This window comes from Pristis pectinata, chromosome 9, assembly GCF_009764475.1.
Source record: "Pristis pectinata isolate sPriPec2 chromosome 9, sPriPec2.1.pri, whole genome shotgun sequence".
NCBI lineage: Eukaryota > Metazoa > Chordata > Chondrichthyes > Rhinopristiformes > Pristidae > Pristis > Pristis pectinata.
The window spans coordinates 45932913-45954123 of record NC_067413.1 but is presented as its reverse complement, the minus strand read 5'-3'; the positions used below and the strand labels follow the sequence as shown (position 1 = coordinate 45954123).

At 39.4% G+C, this 21211-nt stretch overlaps 1 protein-coding gene across 3 annotated transcripts in view; it reads left to right on the top strand.

Moving 5' to 3' along the window:
• rttn (rotatin) overlaps positions 1 to 21211 on the top strand; it is a 184017-nt gene that overhangs the window by 140918 nt on the left and 21888 nt on the right. For all 3 annotated transcript variants that reach the window (XM_052024022.1, XM_052024021.1, XM_052024023.1), the window contains 5 exons: positions 1107 to 1305; positions 9562 to 9652; positions 12770 to 12923; positions 17153 to 17290; positions 18545 to 18756. In XM_052024022.1, the coding sequence (XP_051879982.1) occupies positions 1107 to 1305; positions 9562 to 9652; positions 12770 to 12923; positions 17153 to 17290; positions 18545 to 18756 (794 nt within the window). The remainder of the gene's footprint in view (positions 1 to 1106; positions 1306 to 9561; positions 9653 to 12769; positions 12924 to 17152; positions 17291 to 18544; positions 18757 to 21211) is intronic.

Below are 21211 nucleotides of genomic sequence, written 5' to 3'. Positions count from 1 at the left end.
AAATGGTAAAACCCAGCAAGGCTGCTGACATTCAGAAGTGTTGAAAAGTTAGTAAAAGTTAATCAATTCAATCAATTAAACAATTAAAACATAAATAACTAAAACTTTAAAAGATAAATTACTTAATATAATTTTAAATGCTTAAAAACTAAAGCAAACTCATTAAAATAAAATTAGCTACTATCTCCCATTCTTCCTAAAACTAGTTTTCTCCATTCAAATGAATTAACTCACTGTTCCTGTGCCAAGTCTAACATGCACAAGTTCCCCAGCATAAGTGCTGCACAATTGAGTATCTTCTTTCTCCACATTGGATTTCTTACAGACTCTAAAATTGGCACACAGACAGGATGTCACCAGTAGCCCCAGTCTAGCAATTCAGGACTTTCATGCTCCCATTTGAATAGTGAATTTGTTGAGATTACATGAGGGAATGCTTGCTGTTTGCCAGAAGGTTCCAGTAAATAAACTTCCCTGGATTTCTTCTGGTCCCAGATCTGCTTGTTGCCAGGTCATGCTAATAGAAAAATCAGGACACATTCCCCAATCATATCCATGGTGAAAATTGTCATGCCCATTGATCCTCCCTGTTAATGTCTAATGCACTTATGAAAAAGTGATGGTCCAAATGCTATATCCAAATAAAAGGCAGCAACACTGGAGGCTTAAGTTGCAATTTTTACTACTCTCTGTACATTTTCCTTCATCAATATTATAATCTGAGCAAGAATGCTCGTAACTACTATTTGTTAGTTTAAATTGTAGAGTTTTTCTTAAGTATTCAAATATTCTCTTGCTGGAGTTCCTGAATTTGGTGATATCTTTCATTTTAGTTACCAGTAAGTAACTGATAGCCAAATCAATATTATACAAAACCAGGGAAGCTGGTCGAATTACAGCGTTTTATTTTTGTGGAATTCTGTTTTATTCAGGTTGTTTTGAAGTCACTGCAAAGAGAATTACAACTAAGCCAATGTATTTTTGGTTCTTCAATACTTGAACAATATAGTTGAGAAATGTGTAAAGAAGATGAGGTATTGTTTGCTGCCTGTTGTTTCCGCTTCTTATAAATGCTTGTTTGCACCTTCCTGTTTTTTTCCCATCAGGTCAGAGTGACTCAGAAATCACAGAATCTCTTCACAGTGAGAATTCCCACAATTCTGAAACTTCATCAGAGCAATCTGCAGTTGTTACCCTTCAGTTCTTGTCAGCTATATGTAGCTTGCTTTCCAACCTACTGGCAGTCATTCCAGAAGACACATTAACTGCATTCAAGCAAAACCACCTTCTTGTAGCTGTCAATGGGTGAGTGATCTTTGTAAAATTATTTGGAAATTGTTAAAGCTTGGTAATCTCTTGCTCAAGACCTCCAGAGGATATTAGCACTAAATTTGCCTGAGAAGGAAATTTTGATGTGTGCCCCACTTTTGAAGTACATGTTGATAAATTGTGAGGGTAGGGAGGTATCCAGACCGTAGCGAACAATGGGAACAATAGCCGATCTCCTCAACCAATGAATTTAAGGATGAAAAAAAATAATGGAACAGCGGAGAGTAAATTAGAATGAATTCAGGACAGAAAGAGAAATAGAGAGGAAAAGAGGCTGCATTGAAAAAATTAAAGAAAATAGAAAAAATAAAGCAAATCAATTGTTAAAAGTCTCCCAATGAGAATAAGATTCCGCTGTTTAAATCCTTCCCTTTCAGGATTGGATTAGTCAGTTGTCATTGTAAAGATAGATGCTTTGTTTAGCAGTGGCCCCAACTTTCTCTCATGAGTTTAATTGGGCATTGATCCACATTCTATTTCACGAAGCTCGCAGTTATGTTGAGGGATAACTGACATTTTTGAATGGTATTGGTTTATTATTGTCACTTGTACCGAGGTACAGTGAAAAACTTGTCTTGCATACTGATCATGCAGGTCAATTCATTACAGGTAAAAACAATAACAGTAAAGTGTCACAGCTACAGAGAAAGTGCAGTACAGTAAAGTGCAAGGTCACAACAAGGTAGATCATGAGGTCAGAGCCCATCTCATCGTGTAAGGGAACTGTTCAATAGCCTTATCGCAGTGGGATAGAAGCTGTCCTTAAGCCTGGTGATATGTGCCCTCAGGCTCCTGTATCCTCCACCTGATGGAAGAGGAGAGAAGAGAGAATGATCTGGGTGGGTGGAGTCTTTGATTATGCCGGCTGCTTCACCAAGGCAGTGAAAGGTAAAGACAGAGTCCAAGGAGAGGAGGCTGGTTTCCGTAACGCGCTGGGCTGTGTCCACAACTCTCTGCAGTTTCTTGCGGTCCTGGGCAGAGCAGTTGCCATACTAAGCCGTGATGCATCTAGATAGGATGCTTTTTATGGTTGTTACGAACCAGCAACAAAAGAAACACACCGAGTCATGATTCAGTGTTAAAAACTACTTTATTAATAACTACTTATGATAATAAGAAAAATAAAAGTAAAAATGTTTGAATGTTAGAAGTAAAAATGTTAAATCTTAAACATTAACCCCAAAAACTAAATTCGTAGTGTGTGTGTGTGGCAAACTCCTAGTCCAGGAATAGTTTTCAAAGTTCAGTTCAGCAAGCCATAAGGCGAAACGTGAGCAAAGGCTTCTTCAAAACCACCATTGACTGAAGATAAGACCTAGATGTAGAGAGAAAATAGAGAGTAATTACGAAATCCAAATGTTCCACGATGGAACCCATATGACACCTCAGTGTCTACTCAGCAGTGACTACTCCACCGCATCTTCCTCACCCCGAAAGGCTCTTAAATCATGGCCATCCACACAAATACCTGTTTCCCTCTACAAGTTAACAACAAAGTGAACTCCACTGGATTACTCCAAAAATCCATACGTGGATTGTAGTGACAGACACAGTTACTGTTTTTCATCCATCGATAGAAACTAGCAGGCTGCTCTCCCTCCCTCCCTCCCTCTCTCCCTCTCTCCCTCCCTCCCTCCCTCTCTCCCTCTCTCCCTCCCTCCCTCTCTCCCTCTCCTCCGACTGATTGCTTCAAAAACATCATTACGTCCTTTATCTTCTGTTGTCGTAACCACGCCAACACACACACACACGCCACTATGCTCTATCTTAAAGAGACATTCACCAATAGTAACGTAGTCCGTAACATGGTACATCGATAGAAGTTGGTAAGTGTCAAAGGGGGCATACCGAATTTCTTTAGCCTCCTGAGGAAGCAGAGGCGCTGGTGAGCTTTCTTGGCTGTGGCATCTACGTGATTTGACCAGGACAGGCTGTTGGTGATGTTCACACCCAGGAACTGGAAGCTCTCAACCCTCTTGACCTCAGCACCATTGATGTAGACAGGTGAATGTACACCCCACCCCCCCGCCCCTCCTTTCCTCTTTTGTTGACATTGAGGGAAAGGTTGTTGTCATGACACTATTCCACTAAGGTCTCTCTCTCCTTCCTGTACTCCGGCTCATCATTGTTTGAGATACAGCCTACAACGGTGGTATCATCTGCAAACTTGTAGATGGAGTTAGAGCAGAATCTGGCCACACAGTCAGTGATAGAGCAGGTCAAATTGTCTAGCAACTTTGTAATTTCAAATTCACAGTGTGTCTTCTGCACCAAAGTTAGTCAGCAATTTACACATTAATACAACCAACTTGATTAAACTAACCATTATTTTACCAGAATTTATGTTAATCAGGCCATGCACAGAGCTAAATAATCACTATTGCAAGATAACTGAGAACACAATCTGATAATATTTAACACAAACCATTTTTAATTCTTGGTGAGAAACCAACAGGAATAAATGGCAGCCTCATGAAGAGCTGTTTTCATTAGGTTGTAGCTCAGCGCATTTTAATGGCAAGACCTCATTTAACTGTTGTCAAATGTTTGCCCATTGGATATAGAAAATCTCAGTTGCTGAACAGGGGGTTGAAACTTGGATGGGCCCACCTGATGACTTGAGAATTTAAAATCTCAGTACATATAAACTTGTGATTAACACTACCAATGTGGGGTTTTATGTGAAAAATGTCCCCTACACATTTTGCTGTTTGCCCTAGACATCCCAACAATATGTTGTTTGAATCTTCATCTTGATGGCAGTTGATTTTGAAGATCACTATATTAAGTACAGAAGAAGATAAGAATTAGGAGCAGGGGTTGGCCATCTCCCATGGAAATTTTACTGCACTTTAATCATGTTCCTTCATGATCAAAAATCTTTCAATCTCTGTTTCAAACAAACTCAATAACGAAGCCTCCACAGCCCACCATTATAGAAAATTCTAGCAACTCACTGCTCTCTGAGTGAAGAAATTTCTCTTCATCTCAGTCCTAAACACCCTACCCCTTGTTCTGAGACTATAGCCATAGTTTCCTGATTTTGGACTCCTTAGCCAGGCAAAGCATCCTCCTTGCATCCACCCTGTTATAATGCTGTATGTTTCAATGAGACCTCCACTCGATAATGTAACTTTAGGAGAATAGGCTACTCAGTCTCTTCTGTAATGGCAAACCTACTATCCTTGGAACCAGTCTTTTGAATTTTGGCTACACTCCCTCTTTGGCAAGTGCATCCTTTTTTAGGTTTTGCTGCAACACTGGATTATACTATTTAAGGATATTATTTTACTTTCTTTAGATGGGTTACTTTTAACAAAAAGCTCAGTTTTTGATTACATTTGCAAGTTGGAAAGAGGGATATGCTTGCATTCTGCATGCATAATATCAAAGATTAAGTCGAGAAATGACTACTTACGTGATACAACAGTATTCTGTTAGACTTACTGCATACCTTCAAATGTTAAATATTATTTTATGTAGCAATTCCCTTGGCTTATTCTCAAGCAAGGCATCAAAGTATGTTCATGGTTTCTTTGTTGGCAATTCAACTGTAGCAAAACAGAAAGTACTGAATGTTACTCTCAGCATGCTGCAGTTAATTCTCTTCACTTCACTGAAAAAAGACAAACTAGTTCTGGTCACTGCATTATGGGCGGAATGTGTTTGCTCTTGTGTACAGAAGAGAATTGATGATGTTGCCAGAACTGGAGAGCTTTAGTAGTAAAGGAAAATTGGATACATAGGGATTATTTTCTTTTGACATAAGATGCTGAGGGATGAGTTAATTGAGGTGTGCAAAATTCTAAGATGCCTAGATTCTTTGAGGAAGTAACAAGCAGGATAGACAAAGGAAAGTTGTTTACTTGGATTTTCAGAAGGCCTTTGACAAAGTGCTGCACATGAGGCTGCTAAACAGGATAGGAACTCATGGTATTACAGGAAAGGTACTCACATGAATAGAAGATTGGCTGACCTGAAGAAGACACAGAGTGGGAATAAAGGGGCCTGTGGAGGCCAAGTCATTGGGTATATTTAAAGTGGGTGTTGATAGGTTCTTGATTAGTAAGGGTGTCAAAGGTTACAGGGAAAAGGCAGAGAGGGGAAAAATAAATCAGCCATGATCGAATGGCAGAACTGACTTGATGGGCCAAATGGCTTGATTTTTATATGTCTTATGATCTTGTCGATAAATTAGAGTGATAGGAGATTATTTCCCTTACCAAAGGTCAGAACCATGAAGCATAGATTTAAAAATAAATATTGACAGGATTACAAGGGTTGAGAGGAAGAAAAATACCCCCAGAGGATGGTCACCGCCTGAAAGGGTCTTGGAGGAAAACATCCTCTTTTACTTTTAAAAAGTATATTGATATGTACTTAAAGTGCCCAAACATATGTAGCACTGCACCTGAAAACAGAAAGGGCAGCTCAGTTGAATAGCTCTTTCTCAGCCAGCTTGAATACGATAAACCTTTATAGTCGTTTTCTGTGCTGTAAGTTGCTTCAAATCTGTCCTATGAAGATAGTGCAAGCTGCGATTCTCTCAGCTCAAATCATATTTCACCTGCTTTTCATCCAAGAATTCGCACAAAATTGAGCAGATGGAGTTGTTACGGATTCTGAGTGCAATAAAGATCAGTGTGTTCTCCAAACTCCTCCCAATATTATGTAATGGCTTGGCTCATCTCAGATCTTAATAGACAATTCTCCAGGCTCTATGCACTGGAGAAGGAGCCCTAAATATTTTTATCGTTTCAATTTCCTGAGCTCCTGCAGTCCGCTTCTCCCATCCTCCTGTGCCTCTCACTGTCTCCATTGCCACCTGCTCTCTGCCACCTGCCACACTTATTGTGTCCTTCCATTTTTTGATTTTCCCCATTCAATGTTGTTAATTTGATAAAGATACATATAGACACATTTTCCTTATTGAAGTAATGTTCCACAAATTGGGCCCAAGCACTGTTTTACCTGGAGATATTTTATGCTCAGTGGAGTTAGAACCCTTTATTCATTTTGAAGTCTCATATTATTAATATGTTAGTGGCAATTTTCTTCATCAATTTCACACTCAATTGTGCTGTAGCTACAAGCTCCAGACTTTGTTACAGTTCCAGCTTTTGAACTCGGTTCACATCGAGGCCCAGAAAGTGAGATTGACAATGCTTCAGGAGCCAAATGGTGACACATTTCATTATCTCTTAAGATTAGAAATAAACAAAATTGTTTAAGCAAACTTATTAAAAGAGAAGGCACTCTGTATATGAGTTATGCTGTGGCCAAAAGAATTTTTTATCTTATATTTTGTTCTACAGTAATTATCTGTTTAAAATGTTTTAGACATCCTAATTAGGGACATAGGTCCTTTTTAATGGGAATACATTTGTACATGTGTTCTGTGAGCAGTAGAAACTGATTATTATACTTTGCATTGACTTAAATGTTATAAAACATGACTCACACCACCAATTCACGATATTTGTTTTTCGAACTGCATTTTTATTAACATTTGGTAATTCTGTACAAATAGTTGGCTGTAGACCTCATCTCTTGTTTGCTGCCAAAAGAATGATTAATTATGTGATATTGTGGAATTTGTCATTCACTCCTTTGGATATAGTATTGCTATGTTCATTCTGAATTAAAGGCAGTAACAATTCAGTGGGAACCAGGCAGATACTTTGACACAATGTTAGTATTTTTGCCTCTGGATCAAATTGCTGTGGATTTAGAGCCTAAATCGTTCCTTGAACAGATTTGCTCAGCTGGCATTTCAGTGCGGCAAGTGCAACGTTGCCAGAGGTGCCGTCTTTCAGATGACTATTCAAGTGGCTGCTTAGAGAAGAACATGGATATTCTTGTGGCTGTCCTGGCTAACAATTTTTTTTCTTGACTAACGGCACTAAAGCAGATTATTGCCATTTATATCATTGCTATTTAAAAGACCTTGTGTATGAATTGCCTATCAAGTTTGCTTTCTTATAGCAGTCACTGCAAAAGATTTTATCAGCTGTGAAACCAATGAGGTGATCCGAAGTGAAATGTACTGTACCAGTGCAAGTTTGACCTTTCTGTAACAAAGACCGAAAATTGTGGCTCTATGAATTCTTTAATACTGGTGCTGTATATTGATTGCAGAGTGCAGAGGTATCCAAGTGAGCCATCTTTGCTGGCTCTCATACCAACGTATTAAGTAGGAGCACAATTTCTTCACTCTGCCTGTTGAGCCTGCTCCACCATCCATAAGATCAGGGCTGATCTGATTATAACCTCAATTCTGAATTCCCATCTCCTCCCAGTAATCTTTGTGTCCCACGCTTATCAGAAATCTATTTACCTCTGTTAATATATTCAGAGACTTGGCTTCTACTGCTCTTTGAAAAGAGAGTTCCAACAACCCTTGAGTGACTTGAATAATGAGCCCTTATTTTTAAACAGTGCCCCCTAGTTCTGGATCCTCCTACAAGAAGAAACATCCTCTCAACATCCACCCTATCAAGATGTATATACTGATACATTCCAATGAATTAAAATTAATTGTTGTAACTGAAACTGCATACATTTAATGAAATAAAAACCCAAATACCCTGAAAATTTTTCACAGAGAAAGAAGTGAAAATCACACCTGAACTCCAATTTAATTACTCTCAGTTAACAACTTATGGTAGTCGTTAGGGAGCATGTCAGTCTATTAGGATTGATGAAGCCATGAGCATAATGAACAATAAGGAAATGGCAGACATTTTAAGTGAGTAACTTGTATTAATTTTTGCCATAATACAAGGGCACAAAAACCGGCCATACAAGGGAATCTAAAAGTAAATTAGAAGGCAAACCAAGTGGCTTTCATGCAAGTTGGTTTCAAAATTGTAATGGAGCAAACAGTAAAATTTAGGGTAAACTGACATGGATCAAAACAGATCCATGTTGAGATGTAGATTAGCCATAATGATTAAATGGTGGAACAGACTATGTGGGTGGAAAGGCCTACTCGTTTTATTTCTATTTGACAGGAAATAATGTACACAGGCATGTGTTATATTTTAAATTTATCTTTCAACAGTAACTGAAGACTGATGTATAATTACAGTCTTTCCTCTTTCATTTCTCCTCCATTCAGTCCATAAAGGATAGCTTTATACACAATTAAGTACAGGATCTTGGCAACACTACTAGGGAGCAGGTGATCAAACTCTTGTCCCATGTTGCTATGATGTTAAAAGAGAACAACAATGGAAAACTGCAGATTGAAAGGCAGAAGAAAATATTTTTAATTTTGATTTGTTGTCCCATCCTCAAGCACCAACTATTATGTTAGTCTCCAAACCAAATGGCTGAGAAATTTATTTAAAGTATCACCTGGGTACACCTGGAAAACTGATACTTTAAATAAATTTCCCATCCCAATAAAGGTGAAACACAAATGAAAATTTAAAAAAAAACTACACTGTTGGACTGCATTCTGACATTACAAACTGCACTTTGAAACTAAAGCAAGGTGCTAGAAATACTCAGTAGACCAGGCAGCATCTTTGAAAAGAGAGACAAAGTTAACCTTTTGGGCAGAAGATTCTTATTCAGAACTGTGGAAAAGAAAATCAGTTTTAAATTACAGAGAGGATAGGGAGGGGTGGATAGGACAAAGGAAATGATGTAAAGAAGCCAAGAGAATCTGAGATAACTTTGCAGAAGCCAAAACTAAAGCTCTCTCAAATTTGAGAGACATATTGCATGAGCTCATCCAACCTTGACCAGCACAAAATACCTGTTGAGCTTCATTCAGCTTTTCACTTGACAGTATCCTGCTGTGGCATTTCCATGCACAATGGTCAGGTGCTGTCCAAGAAAAATTCCATGCTCCACTGTTTTGTTTCATTCACATGCTAAAATGTCTGCCTCAATTATCCAGAGAAATACAGCTAATTCTTCATTTGCAAACACATTGAATAGCGCTAACTTGTGGTCCTTTTGTGGAAATAAATTTGCAAGTGCAGTGAAAATATGTCAGATGAAATATAAATTTAAAGATGGCAGTACATGAATTGGAGGTCAAATGCCATCATGGTAGAGGAGGTGGACAAAATATTTCACTGTGAAATTAATACATCTTCATATATTTGAGATTTTTGGAGAATATGATATTCATATGTCTTGTTTATGTAAATACTTACACTAAATTGCTTTATAATTCATCTTTAAATTTAATATTTTTCATCTCATTGTTTGTTGAAGATTGACAAATACCAGTTTACTAGAGAAGTGCTTATGGGAGCTGGGAATACCACTGACTCGACCTAACCACATCCAGGATATTAAAGTACAGGTCAGTCTAATGTACATTCCAGGTAAGATTCTTGAAGTTCATGCAAAGGATATTTCTTGTGAATTTTTACTTACTGACAACTCTTCATTTAAGCTACTATAGCACTATTTATCCAAGAGAGAGACTCGTTGTCTAAGCAAAATTCAATGCGCCTCATTATTATTGTTCACTGCAACAGTCTACCTTCTAATTAAGTCTTTTTTTCCAGTGGCTAGCAAAGTTCCACTGAGTAGAAACTAAATTTTCTCAGTTCTTGTGGTCAATTGCAAAGGTGGTAGTTTTCAGACTTTGTCAGTTCTCATTCTCTGCCACTCCCACTCGAGTTTTGGAATGACAGCATCACTTCCAACTCAAACTCTGACTGTTTCCTTTAAATTCCTGCTTCTTAGTGATATCATCTCACCCTGCAAGATTCATGTTGAAATGTCAATATGAAACTTGTGTTTTCTTAACATCATGGATGTTTAAATTTTTTTTAATTTTTTTAAAATTTTATTTACAGCGTGGTAACAGACCCTTCTGGCCCAACGAGTCCATGCCACCCATCTTAAAACCAAATTAACCTACCCATACATCTTTGCAATGTGGGAGGAAACCGGAGCACCCGGAGGAAACCCACGCAGACGTGGGAGAACGTACAAACTCCTTACAGACAGTGACAGGAATCGAACCCCGATCACTGGCACTGTAATAGCGTCGCGCTAACCGCCGTGCTACCGTGCCACCCCTTCATTTTAGCTTCATGCATCTGAAATTAACTTTACAAGTTACCATTAGTACAAAGATGTATCAGCCTGGAACTTCTAATGCACAAAAAAATGTGTTAGATGGGAGTTGTTAACAGTGAGTGCAACTGAATGGACATTGCACAACATCCTTAATCAAAAATGTTCCTTCCAGAAGTCTGTTGAGTTGGGTGGGGAGGTGGGATTGGAAGTTGAAGCCTTTAGGTCTCGAGGGTGGAAGATCCGGGCCTTAGCCTGGAGGGATTGGGAGATGGGATGCAGGATGAAAGCAAACATGGTCCAAGATCACCTGCAACAAAGCTGCATGAGTCATCCCATGCATTCCGAGTGAGAAAATCACTTCAGGCCACCAGTGTGCTGATTGTCCAGAAATGTAAAGTCAAATAACCAAAGTGACATGAAATAACACAGAAATGGTTGCTGTCACTTTACTTGGTTGATGGAGGATGGAAGGAGGGGTTGGTTGGTTGGGGAATGATTTTGATCACAGTGTTGACAAAAACAAACATCATCTCACTGTAATGAGTGCAAAATCCAGGATTAGGATTCTCGCTTCTGCAGCCTGAGGTTCCCACCTGCTTCAAAAGGGCATCTGTTGTACCGGTGTCCAAGAAGAACGTGGTGACCTACCTCGGTGACTTCCCCCCAGTAGTACTTACATCAACCATAACAAAGTGCTTCAAGGGGTCGGTTATTGCACAAATCAACTCCTGCCTCAGGGATGACTTGAATCCCCTCCAATTTGCCTACCGCCACAATAGGTCAACAGCGGGTGCAATTTCTCCAGCTCTTCACTCTCCTCTGGACCACCTGGACAACAGGAAGTTGTATGTCACACTGCTGTTCATCGATTATAGCTCAGTGTTCAACACAAATCATCCCATCCAAATTCATTATCGAGCTTCAAGACCTGGGCCTCTCTACCTCCCTCTGCAACTGGATACTCAACTTCCTCATTGGTAGACCTCAATCAGTGAGGATTGGTAACAACATCTTCTCCTCGCTGATCATTAACACAGGTGCACCTCAAGGCTGCATGCTTAGCCCCCTGCTCTACTCTCTATGCACACATGACTGTGTGGCTAAGCACAGTTCCAGTGCCATCTTCAAATACACCAATGACACTACTGTTTTTGGATAAATCACAGGTGGCGATGAGTCAGCTTATCTGAGCGAGGTAGGACACCTGGTTGAGTGGTGCTGCAACAACAACCTCTTGTTCAACATCAGCAAAACTAAAGAGCTGATTGTTGACCTCAGGAAGGGGAAGGAGAGCGAATATGCACCAGTCTACATTGGGGGATCAGTGGTAGAGAGAGTCAGCAGTTTTAAATTCCTGGGGTTTAACATATCTCATGATCTGTCCTGGGCCCAGTGCATAGATGCAATCATAAGGAAAGCACGCCAGCATCTTTATTTTCTTAGGAGATTCAACTTGTCACCAAACACTAAAACAAAATTGTACAGATATACTGTTGAAAGTATCCTGACTGGTTGTGTTATGGTCTGGTTTGGCAATTTCAATGCGCAGGAACACAAGAAGCTGCAGAGAGTAGTGAACTCTGCCCAGTACATTACGGACACATCTCTCCCACCATCGGTAGTATTTACAGGAGGTGCTGCCTCATGAAGGTAACATCCATCACCAAAGATCCCCACCATCCGGGCCATGCCGTCTTTTCGCAGCTACCACTGAGCAGGAGGTACCAAAGCCTGAAGTCCCACACCACCAGGTTCAAGAACAGCTACTTCCCTTCAACCATTCAGTTCTGGAACCAACTGGCAAAACCCTAATCACTACAGTTTAGCAACACCATGACCACTTTGATCACTGCACGAAAATGGACTTTGTTTTTTTTGTTCTAATTGTGTGCTTTCTTGTAAAAAAATTGTGTATAATTTATATTTAATTTATGTTTTTCTTGTGAATGCTACTTGTATGATGCTATGTGCCTGTGATGCTGTTGCAAGTAAGTTTTTCATTGCACATGTGCATACATGTACTTGTGCATATTACGATAAACTCGACTGAACTAACTCTGGAACTAAGCACAATTCCTATCCATCTTTTGGTTTTGTTATGATCAGGCAAGGCACATTGAAAATTGTATGTTTTGCCATTAATTTGTGACCATTTAAATTAATTCTTAAAGTCTTAAACTCCCCCCGCAGCCCCCCACCCCTGTAATTTGTTTAAAGTGGTTAGAGGAACATGATTCTGAACTTGTATATGCATAATTAATGAATGTTCTTTAACAACTTATTAACTCTTTGAATGCCACAGCCTACAGTACATTTGATTCTTTTTTCAGTAGACTCCAATCACTCAGATCTGTTGTGTGGTGTATGTAATTACTATTTTTCTCTGCAGGTATTGAGCCATCTTCAGTATCTATCCTCACTTTCTGGGTTAATCCAGTCCAGTTTAATCTTGCATCCAGAGCTCGTAAACCAAGATGACTTGTTGAAGCCTTTGTTGTCGAATGTATTTGCGGTACTTTGCATACGCTGCAAAGACTATTTTGGTAATGTACTTTCATTTCTTATCTTCAGTTTTCCTCTTGCCCCTACAAAATATGTATGTTTTCTGCTATATTTTTGTAATAACTTGAAAATGTTTTGTGTTGTTTCCATTACTGCTTTTGTTAGAGAAAATCAAACTGGGTTCAGCTGTGAGGAGGTAGCCTGGAAAGTATTTCGTATGCTATTTTTCATAGTTGTTTTTTTTGAAACATGCTTTTATCATGGCAAAAATGTCCATTGCAGCTTTAGAGTCATAGAGCAAAACAGAATGGATACAGACCTTTCAGTCCAACCAGTCCATGTCGACCACCGTGTCCACCCAGCTAGTCCCAAGTTGCCCTCCACTTGCATGGGGAGCGTTGTTGTTGAGTGCACCCTGATGCAGAAATTGTGTTAGAATTGTGAAGATGATCGATCACAGGAAGCCAACATCAGAAAGGATGATTTGGTTAATGAGAGTCGTTTTTTGGAATGCCTTAAAAAAGCCAATAAGAGGGTGAAATGGAGAGGTTTAAGCCATGTATTTCACAGTCCTTTCATGTAGAAGAGGGCAAAGCACCTGAGCAGGTGAAGCAAAGAATATAGCTGGGGTAACAGAGGTAGCAAAAGATGAGGCCTTGAAGAAATTTGAACACACTGCTGAAATTGTTAAACTTGAACCATTTAAAATTTTAGGTTTTATCAGCTGCAACATAAAACATAATGCAATTCTTTCAAAAATGTTTTTTTTCTCCCATGGAAGTTCAAACCATTGGGATTATTAAAAACAATTGTCTAAAAATTCTACCACACCATTAGGGTGCACTGGAGTAGTGCAGATGCAGGACATGAAGGTCCATTTTGGTAGCTGGCCCACTGCACTGGACTTCAGGTGTATGCTAGACCTGGGCTCAACAGATCTGACATTGCACGTTTTCTTAGGTGTAAATCTGCTGTCTTCCCAGGGCCAAGTTCAGAAGTTTATTGGCATGTGTGAAGTTGTTGCATCTGAGCCCAGTGTTTGGGGGAATGGGTGTGGGAGGTTTAGAGAGTGAGGAGGGCAGGCAGATTGTTGTGGGCTGGTAATATGGGAGTCAATAGATTGCCCGTGGAAGGGGTGTATTTTGGCAGGGAGCTTGGAATTGGAAGGTCCCTTTTACAGGGATTAGAGGCACGGAGATAGTTGGGGACAGCTGAAGATTAATGGGAGAGTAGGAGGAGCAGGCTGGGAAAACAGGAGGTGATGGATTGATTGCAGTGGGTGATGGTGTGGAACCACCAGCAATATGGTGGGGGAAATCTGATTAGGGAGGGGCAACTGAATGGGTCATGTAGTTCGGGGAGCTAGACTGAATCACCTGGAGGTCATAGGGTGCTGGGGTTGCTTCAGTGCAGGTGGAAGGCCCAAGATGTAGGGAAATGCATCCTTCTCCCTTCTACAGTTGTCCAGTTCAGAGCTGACATTTGGAGACTCTTGTTTGAGAAGTGTCGCAAGGTGAGTGACTTCCAATAATGTGGTTGACCCTCTTCTGAAAATGCCACACTAAAAATGAGCATTGTGTGGGAAATGGTGTTATCAAGTGTGTTATGACGCAGAAATTGTGCCAGAGTTATGAGGATGAATAACAGCATCATTTTGAAAATTTGACTTGGCCTTTTCTGTTAAGTGACCCAGAATGGTCATATCCGTTTTCAGTTGCATAATGGTGAAATAAGTGCTACACAGTTGAATTTCCAGGCAGACGTATAATAAAACTACAAAAGAAGTGCCTTCCTCGAGCAGATAGCATAGAGTGCAATAGCGCTGGTAGATTGTTGAATGGAATGGTCAAGCTGGACAGTCTGGGAATGTGAAGATCTTGCAATTTTAACAAAAAGACCGCATAATTTTCCTTTTCCTGGACAGAGGCCAGACAGATCACCAGGCTAGCCAGCTAATAGGTGCTTAAAGATTTTATTCCTCAAAGGCAAATGCTGTTGTCTTGTGCTTTAATTTCTGAATGATGAAGTTTACAACCTGCTGGTCTCTCATGATGAAGCTGCAAATCATAGTGGTTATATTAACAAATTGATATTTCTACCTTACAAAATTTGTTTTCATCTTTAAAATCCGATAATAATAAGATTCTCACCCATATTTCTTCCTGCCTATAACTGCCTGTAATGTGATAAGACTATTGAACAGTTCCCTTATACAATGAGATGGACTATGACCTCATGATCTACCTTGTTGTGACCTTGCACCTTATTTCACTGCACTTTCTCTGTAGCTGTGACACTTTACTCTGTACTGTTATTGTTTTTACCTGTACTACATCAATGCACTCTGTACTAACTCAATGTAACTGCACTGTGTAATGAATTGACCTGTACAATTGGTATGCAAGACAAGTTTTTCACTGTACATTGGTACAAGTGACAATAATAAACCAATACCAATTACTTCGTAAGTTTTCAGATCATCTTGTGCTAAGTATGAGTATCTGCTACCATCATTTGAAGGCATGTACCTCAAACAGAATATGTTAAAGGATATCAGAGACAGTTGCTCAGGCAGAAAAGCCATTCGCTTTTGTCATGAATTAAAAATGCCTGATCTTGATGCACTTAGCACAATAAATTTATGTTTGACGTATAGTGACAGTTGTTATGTAGACCAATCTGTTTACCTGCATGTTAAATATCTTAGTATTTTGGATTTAAACAGCTGTCAAGGAGATTTTATTTTCTCCTGTGCAAGTTTAAATTCTGTGGTGCAGAAGGATAAGTACGCTAAGATTGATTTTAGTCTTAACTCAGTAATACTGGTCAGCTTGCCAGATATTTATTAGCTTTCACTCAGAATGACAATCATTGATAGCAAAATAGACCTGGGACCAGACCACTGAAAGACTGCTAACTTTTGAAAATAGGGATAAGCTGTATAATAACATGCCAGTTAGCCTGACTTTCATAAAGTCATAGAGTTTACAGCACAGAAACAGGTCCTTTTGCCCAACTGGGCCATGCAGACCATGATGCTAATCCTATTTACCTGCTTTAGGCCCATATCCCTCTTTAGGCCCATATCCCTCTACTCCTTTCCTATCCAAGTACATCTCCAAATGCCTTTTAGGTGCCATAATTGCATCTGCCCCACCACTTCCTCTGGCAGTTCGTTCCATTTTTATCATCACTGTCTGTATGGAAAAACCTGCCCCTCATAGCTCCTTTTAAATTTCTCCCCTGTCAATTTAAACCTATGCCTTCAAGTTTTAGATTCCCCTACCCCAAGGAAAAGACTCTGATTATGTACCGTATCTATAACCCTCATATTCTTATAAACCTCTGGAAGGCCATCCCTAAGCGTCCTATGGGAAGCACATTTGATGTAGTAGGTGACAGCCTCAAGGATACTTTTACGTTAGTAACTGAAGCATAGAATACAACAGTGGGATGGGGGTCATTAAGCTATAACAGTTTTAAAACAAATCACTAGTTAGGCCATATCTAAAGCACTGTACACAATGTTGGTCAGCACATAATGGTAAGGTTGTGATTGCACCAGAGAGAGTCCAGAGATTTCTGAGCACGTTGCCAAGACTAAAGGATTACTTTAAAATCCAAAGATTGCTTTTGTTGGAACAGAGGAGCCTGAAAGGAGATTTTCTTGAGGCCTTAAAATTGAGAGGCTTGGATGGAGGGGAGATGAAGTAACCATTTCCCCGAGTAAAGAAATCAATAACCAGGTGTATAGATGATAGAAGGACTTAAAGGCAGTAGAGAAGAAATTATTTCACCAAGTGTGCAGGTGGCAGGGCTGTGATCTAGATCTCACTTCCTGAAAGGGTGGTGGAGGCAAAATTCCACATCACATTTACAGAGTACTTGAATGTACAGCTGCAAGCCTTCTAAGCAAAAGCTGGGAAGTGGGTGGGAATAAGCTGGATAGCTCTTTTGTGGCTGTCATGGGTATGATGGGACATATGATGCTTCCTGTACTGTAAATTTCAATTATTCTGTTTAAACCAAGTATGCAGATAACTGATTATCACTACAATAAGCAGATTAGCATCTTTATTGTGATCTGGGTACTTTATACAGATATAACCATAAACATTATCAGAGATTTTTGCCTAAATGGGTTGAAGTAAGAACATGACATTTTTATTATTAACAAGAGCAGTTAATGACTAGAATTTCTGTTTATAATTTAATATAATATAAATTAATATTTGTTTGATGCCAATCTAATTATTATCTGTGTTTTCAGGCTGTGAGGTAACATCTGGCATCTACCAAGCTTGGACAGACTTGTTTATTCTTTTGAACGCAATTCTACGGAAATGTGGTCAGGCTGTATTCCCAGCTGTCGTAACTGCTGTGACAAAGCATTGGGTTACTCTCTTAGGTAACATAAATCAGCTAATCTGTGCATACCGTTTTCGGGAGACTAAGCCTCGCCATGAGTACTACATAAGTCATAGCTGCAATCGCCATTGCAGTGTTTCCATGTGCGTGTCTTAAAGTGGAATGAATTAGAAATAAATTTGAATTGTTTAACTGAATTCTAATTCTCACACAATAGTTTTTGTCATTTATTGTTTTATTCGCATTAACTGTATTGATGTTGCAAAGACCTCAGATGAAGTTTATTATTTGTCATTAATTTAGTGCATCTGACAAATTTGCTCTTGTGGGACACGTCACCCCCCACATCATTTTCCACATGTAACATAATGACCAATTTAGAAACAAATCATAGAAGCTCATGGCATCATATCTGAAGATTGGCTTTCTGGTGAACAAATCAAGTACAGGGTATATAGGTAGCAAAGTGCTTGCAGTGGACTTTTTACGGCTCTGATTAGATCTCTAATTCCATACATACAATATCCTGTATCATATTCCTCTGCTTTTCCCAAACCTCCGTGGGGTGAAATTCATCATCATAAGCACCTGGAATTTAATTTACAACCCTGCAGTGATACTCTAATATGGTTTATGGTTTGTTATCTCATTCATCAGATGCCCATGAGTACTAGGACATCTGTTCAGTTGTTAAAATGACTTGTATTGTTTCAGTGCTATAACACCAATGACAGTGCTTTTTTGTACATTGATAATTATGACAAGAAATTGAATTTCTTTTATCGTGGTTCCTTTTACAGAAAATTTTTAAAGTCATTTCTGAAATTTCTTCTTGAGAATATTTTGCTCTCCCATCTAAGCTTTCACTGGAGGAAGGTCCCATGGCTGCAGTTACGCAAGGCATAACAACTGAGCCTTCCCTTCTCTCATTCAGTGTCTACAACCAAGCAGTTTCAAGCCTGGTATCATGATTTATAGAGGAAATGCTTGCTAATACTTGCCTTGCACATTCCTGGAATTGATGAGGGAGAAGTGTATCTGAGGTTGCTAGTGCTAAATGCTTGTAAGAATATCAATGCACAGGGTGATTTTAGTGGAAACTGAAAGTGTAGAGCAGCTGAAATTGTCAGAGGTGTTTAAATCTAACAACCAAACATGATTTCTCTCTGAGTCATTTAACTTTTCCAGTCTTTCACCTGATTCACCTGATACAATGAGTTTTAATGCCTGTGCTGCAAGAGTTAGGTTTGTCTTTTTTTTAATCTTTGTCTTTTTTTTAATCTTTGTCTTTTAGAGACTATTTCCTTGTGCATTCAGCTGTCTACCATCAACCCTAGTCTGTACACAGTATCCTTGCAATTCATATCTCTCCTTCTGATGGAAGAGGGAAAGAAGCAGCTTGGAGCAGAAAGTCACTCAATCCAGTATCTGTCTCTTACCGAGCTTCTGGATGAAATTAAAGATAATGTATCATCAGGCAGCAAGCTCTGTGAGAGCATATTACAGGTATTGTGAAATAATCCCAAACATCAATTGCAATTATTTTGAGTGTATAAAGAATCCAAACTAGCCACAAAGCTACAACATTTGTATTCAAACTCAGAAGCGAACTATTGCAAGATATTATATCAGCTGCTTGAACTTTAGAATAAAAATATTTAGGATAATAGAACTTCGACCACTATTGTTACTGGTATTCTAATCTTTGTTTTTCAAACACTAAAAAAGGTTGTTAGGTTTAAGAATTACCAGGAAATTGCACTCATGATCTTCAATGTTTTGGATTCCACTGGTTAGAAATCAGTTTTCTTTCCGCAAATCAGCATTTGAATGCAGTGGAAAATATGTCAATTTGGTGAGTTTTCAGCACAAATTGAACATAATATTATCACTAAGTCAGTAATTCATGCAATTTGAAGCTAAGAAGGTTTGTATATCCCTGCGAGTTGAAGCAGTAAATGGCACCAAATATCTTTCCCACTGACAGAACCAGGCAATCATGGTTGTTTGAATGCCTGTTTTCTTTTAAGTACAAATATTTTCTGTTCCCTTGTTTTCTTGTATCTCTATGAAGTCCAAATTGCCATTATATTTAGTGGAAGCAAGATCTGTCAGAGACTTAAAGGGAATTGATAGGCATTAACTTGCTTTTAATTGATAGGTTAATTTGCAGGACCACGAGGAAGGAATGGGGGAATAAGACTGACGTGGTTGCTCTACCAGAACCAGCATGGGCTGTATGGACTGATTGGCTTCCTTCAGCACTGTAATGATTCTATGACAACTGCCATAACTTTTAGTTACAAAAACTTGTTTATTTTCCACCGTCTCACTTGTGCTCTGAACCAAAAGCAGTGCTCACTGAGAGACTCTCCATTCAAATACACTTTTCAGCAAAAGTTACCAGTTTAAAAAAAAGAGGTGAACATGTTATACTGCTCTAAGATATTTTTCAAAATACTTTCAGCCACTGTACTCTGATCTAAGCTGAGCATTTGCTGCTTGAAGTTATCCTCATTTTAATAATATACGTATATAAAAAAGGAATTGGACTGGAAGTTCAATTGCAGAATTTTTTTCAGCAATGCAGGATTGAAACTTCACTTTACCTAGAATGAAACATGGCAACTCATGAAACATGCTGCGTCATTTTGTTCTGCTCTGGAATTTTGACCAGGCGCTTCCTGGAGTGAGTTATTCTTGCATGCCTCATGCAAGTTCCTCTTCAGTCGCATACCTAGTGAAGGAATACTCTGGTACAGAGCTCCTGTTGCAGAGTTAGTTGAAGTTGGTGGGCTGTTTCAGACCCCTTTGTCTCAAGAATGACCATCACTGGGTCTTTCAGGAAAATTAGATTTTGAATGTCACAGCTTTAGATTGGGATATCTGCATGACTAGTCCCATACTGACCTCAGATCCTTCAAATCTCCCCATACCCAGCAACTATTCTCCCCTCCCTGTGCCTCAGAGTCTAGTCTAGTCTCACCTCCATCCCCATGTTCCCACTCTCTAATATTCCAAGCTTCACCACCCCACCCCACCCCCCAGCTCCTCAGACCCTAAATCCCAATCTCTGGCATATGGTGTCTGGAAGCACACATTCAACCATGGAAAAATACAGTAGCAAGGAGTTGGATGTTACTGAAGTTTACAATGGAGGCATATGACCAATGGGATCATTAGTCCATTGCTTCAATACCCATTGAGTGCACCCTTTGATGCAATAAAGATCCAGGGAATTACATTAGAACTGCCTTGAACATTTTTTTATGATGTCTAGATACTGGCATAGTGGTTAGTGTAACACTATTACAGCGCCAGTGACCCGGGTTCAATTCCGGCTGCTGTCTGTAAGAAATTTGTATGTTCTCTCCATGACTGTGTGGGTTTCCTCTGGGTGCTCCTGTCTCCTCCCACATTCCAAAGAGATACGGGAGTTAGGAAGTTGTGGCGTGCTATGTTGGAGCCGGAAGCATGGTGACACTTGCAGGCTGTCCCCAGAACGCTCTACGCAAAAGGATGTACTTCGCTGTGTGCTTCGATGTACATGTGACTAAAAGATATCTTAGTTACGGTTTTTGGTAAATTATCAATTTTGTGAAGTGTCAATCAAATGCAAAGGGGAGCTGGCTTAGAGTGCCCTTACCCTGCATGAGTCAACTTGTACAATGATTTAGATGAGAGCATCATGTATAGTATATCCAAGTTTGCTATTGATTATACGTTTAAGAATATTTTATGTGAAGGAACTGGAGATAGAAAAAATACTGGATGGAAAAGATATCTAGGGGTGCAAGGAGAGAGCTTGAATATGGTACTGAGGATCAGCCATGATCAATTGAATGGCAGAGCAAGCTCGAAAGTTCAAGTGGCTTACTGCTACTTCTATTTACTATGTTTCTATGATACAAAGCTAAGTGACAGTGGGGATTGTGAGGAGGATGAAGAGAGGTTTTAGGGA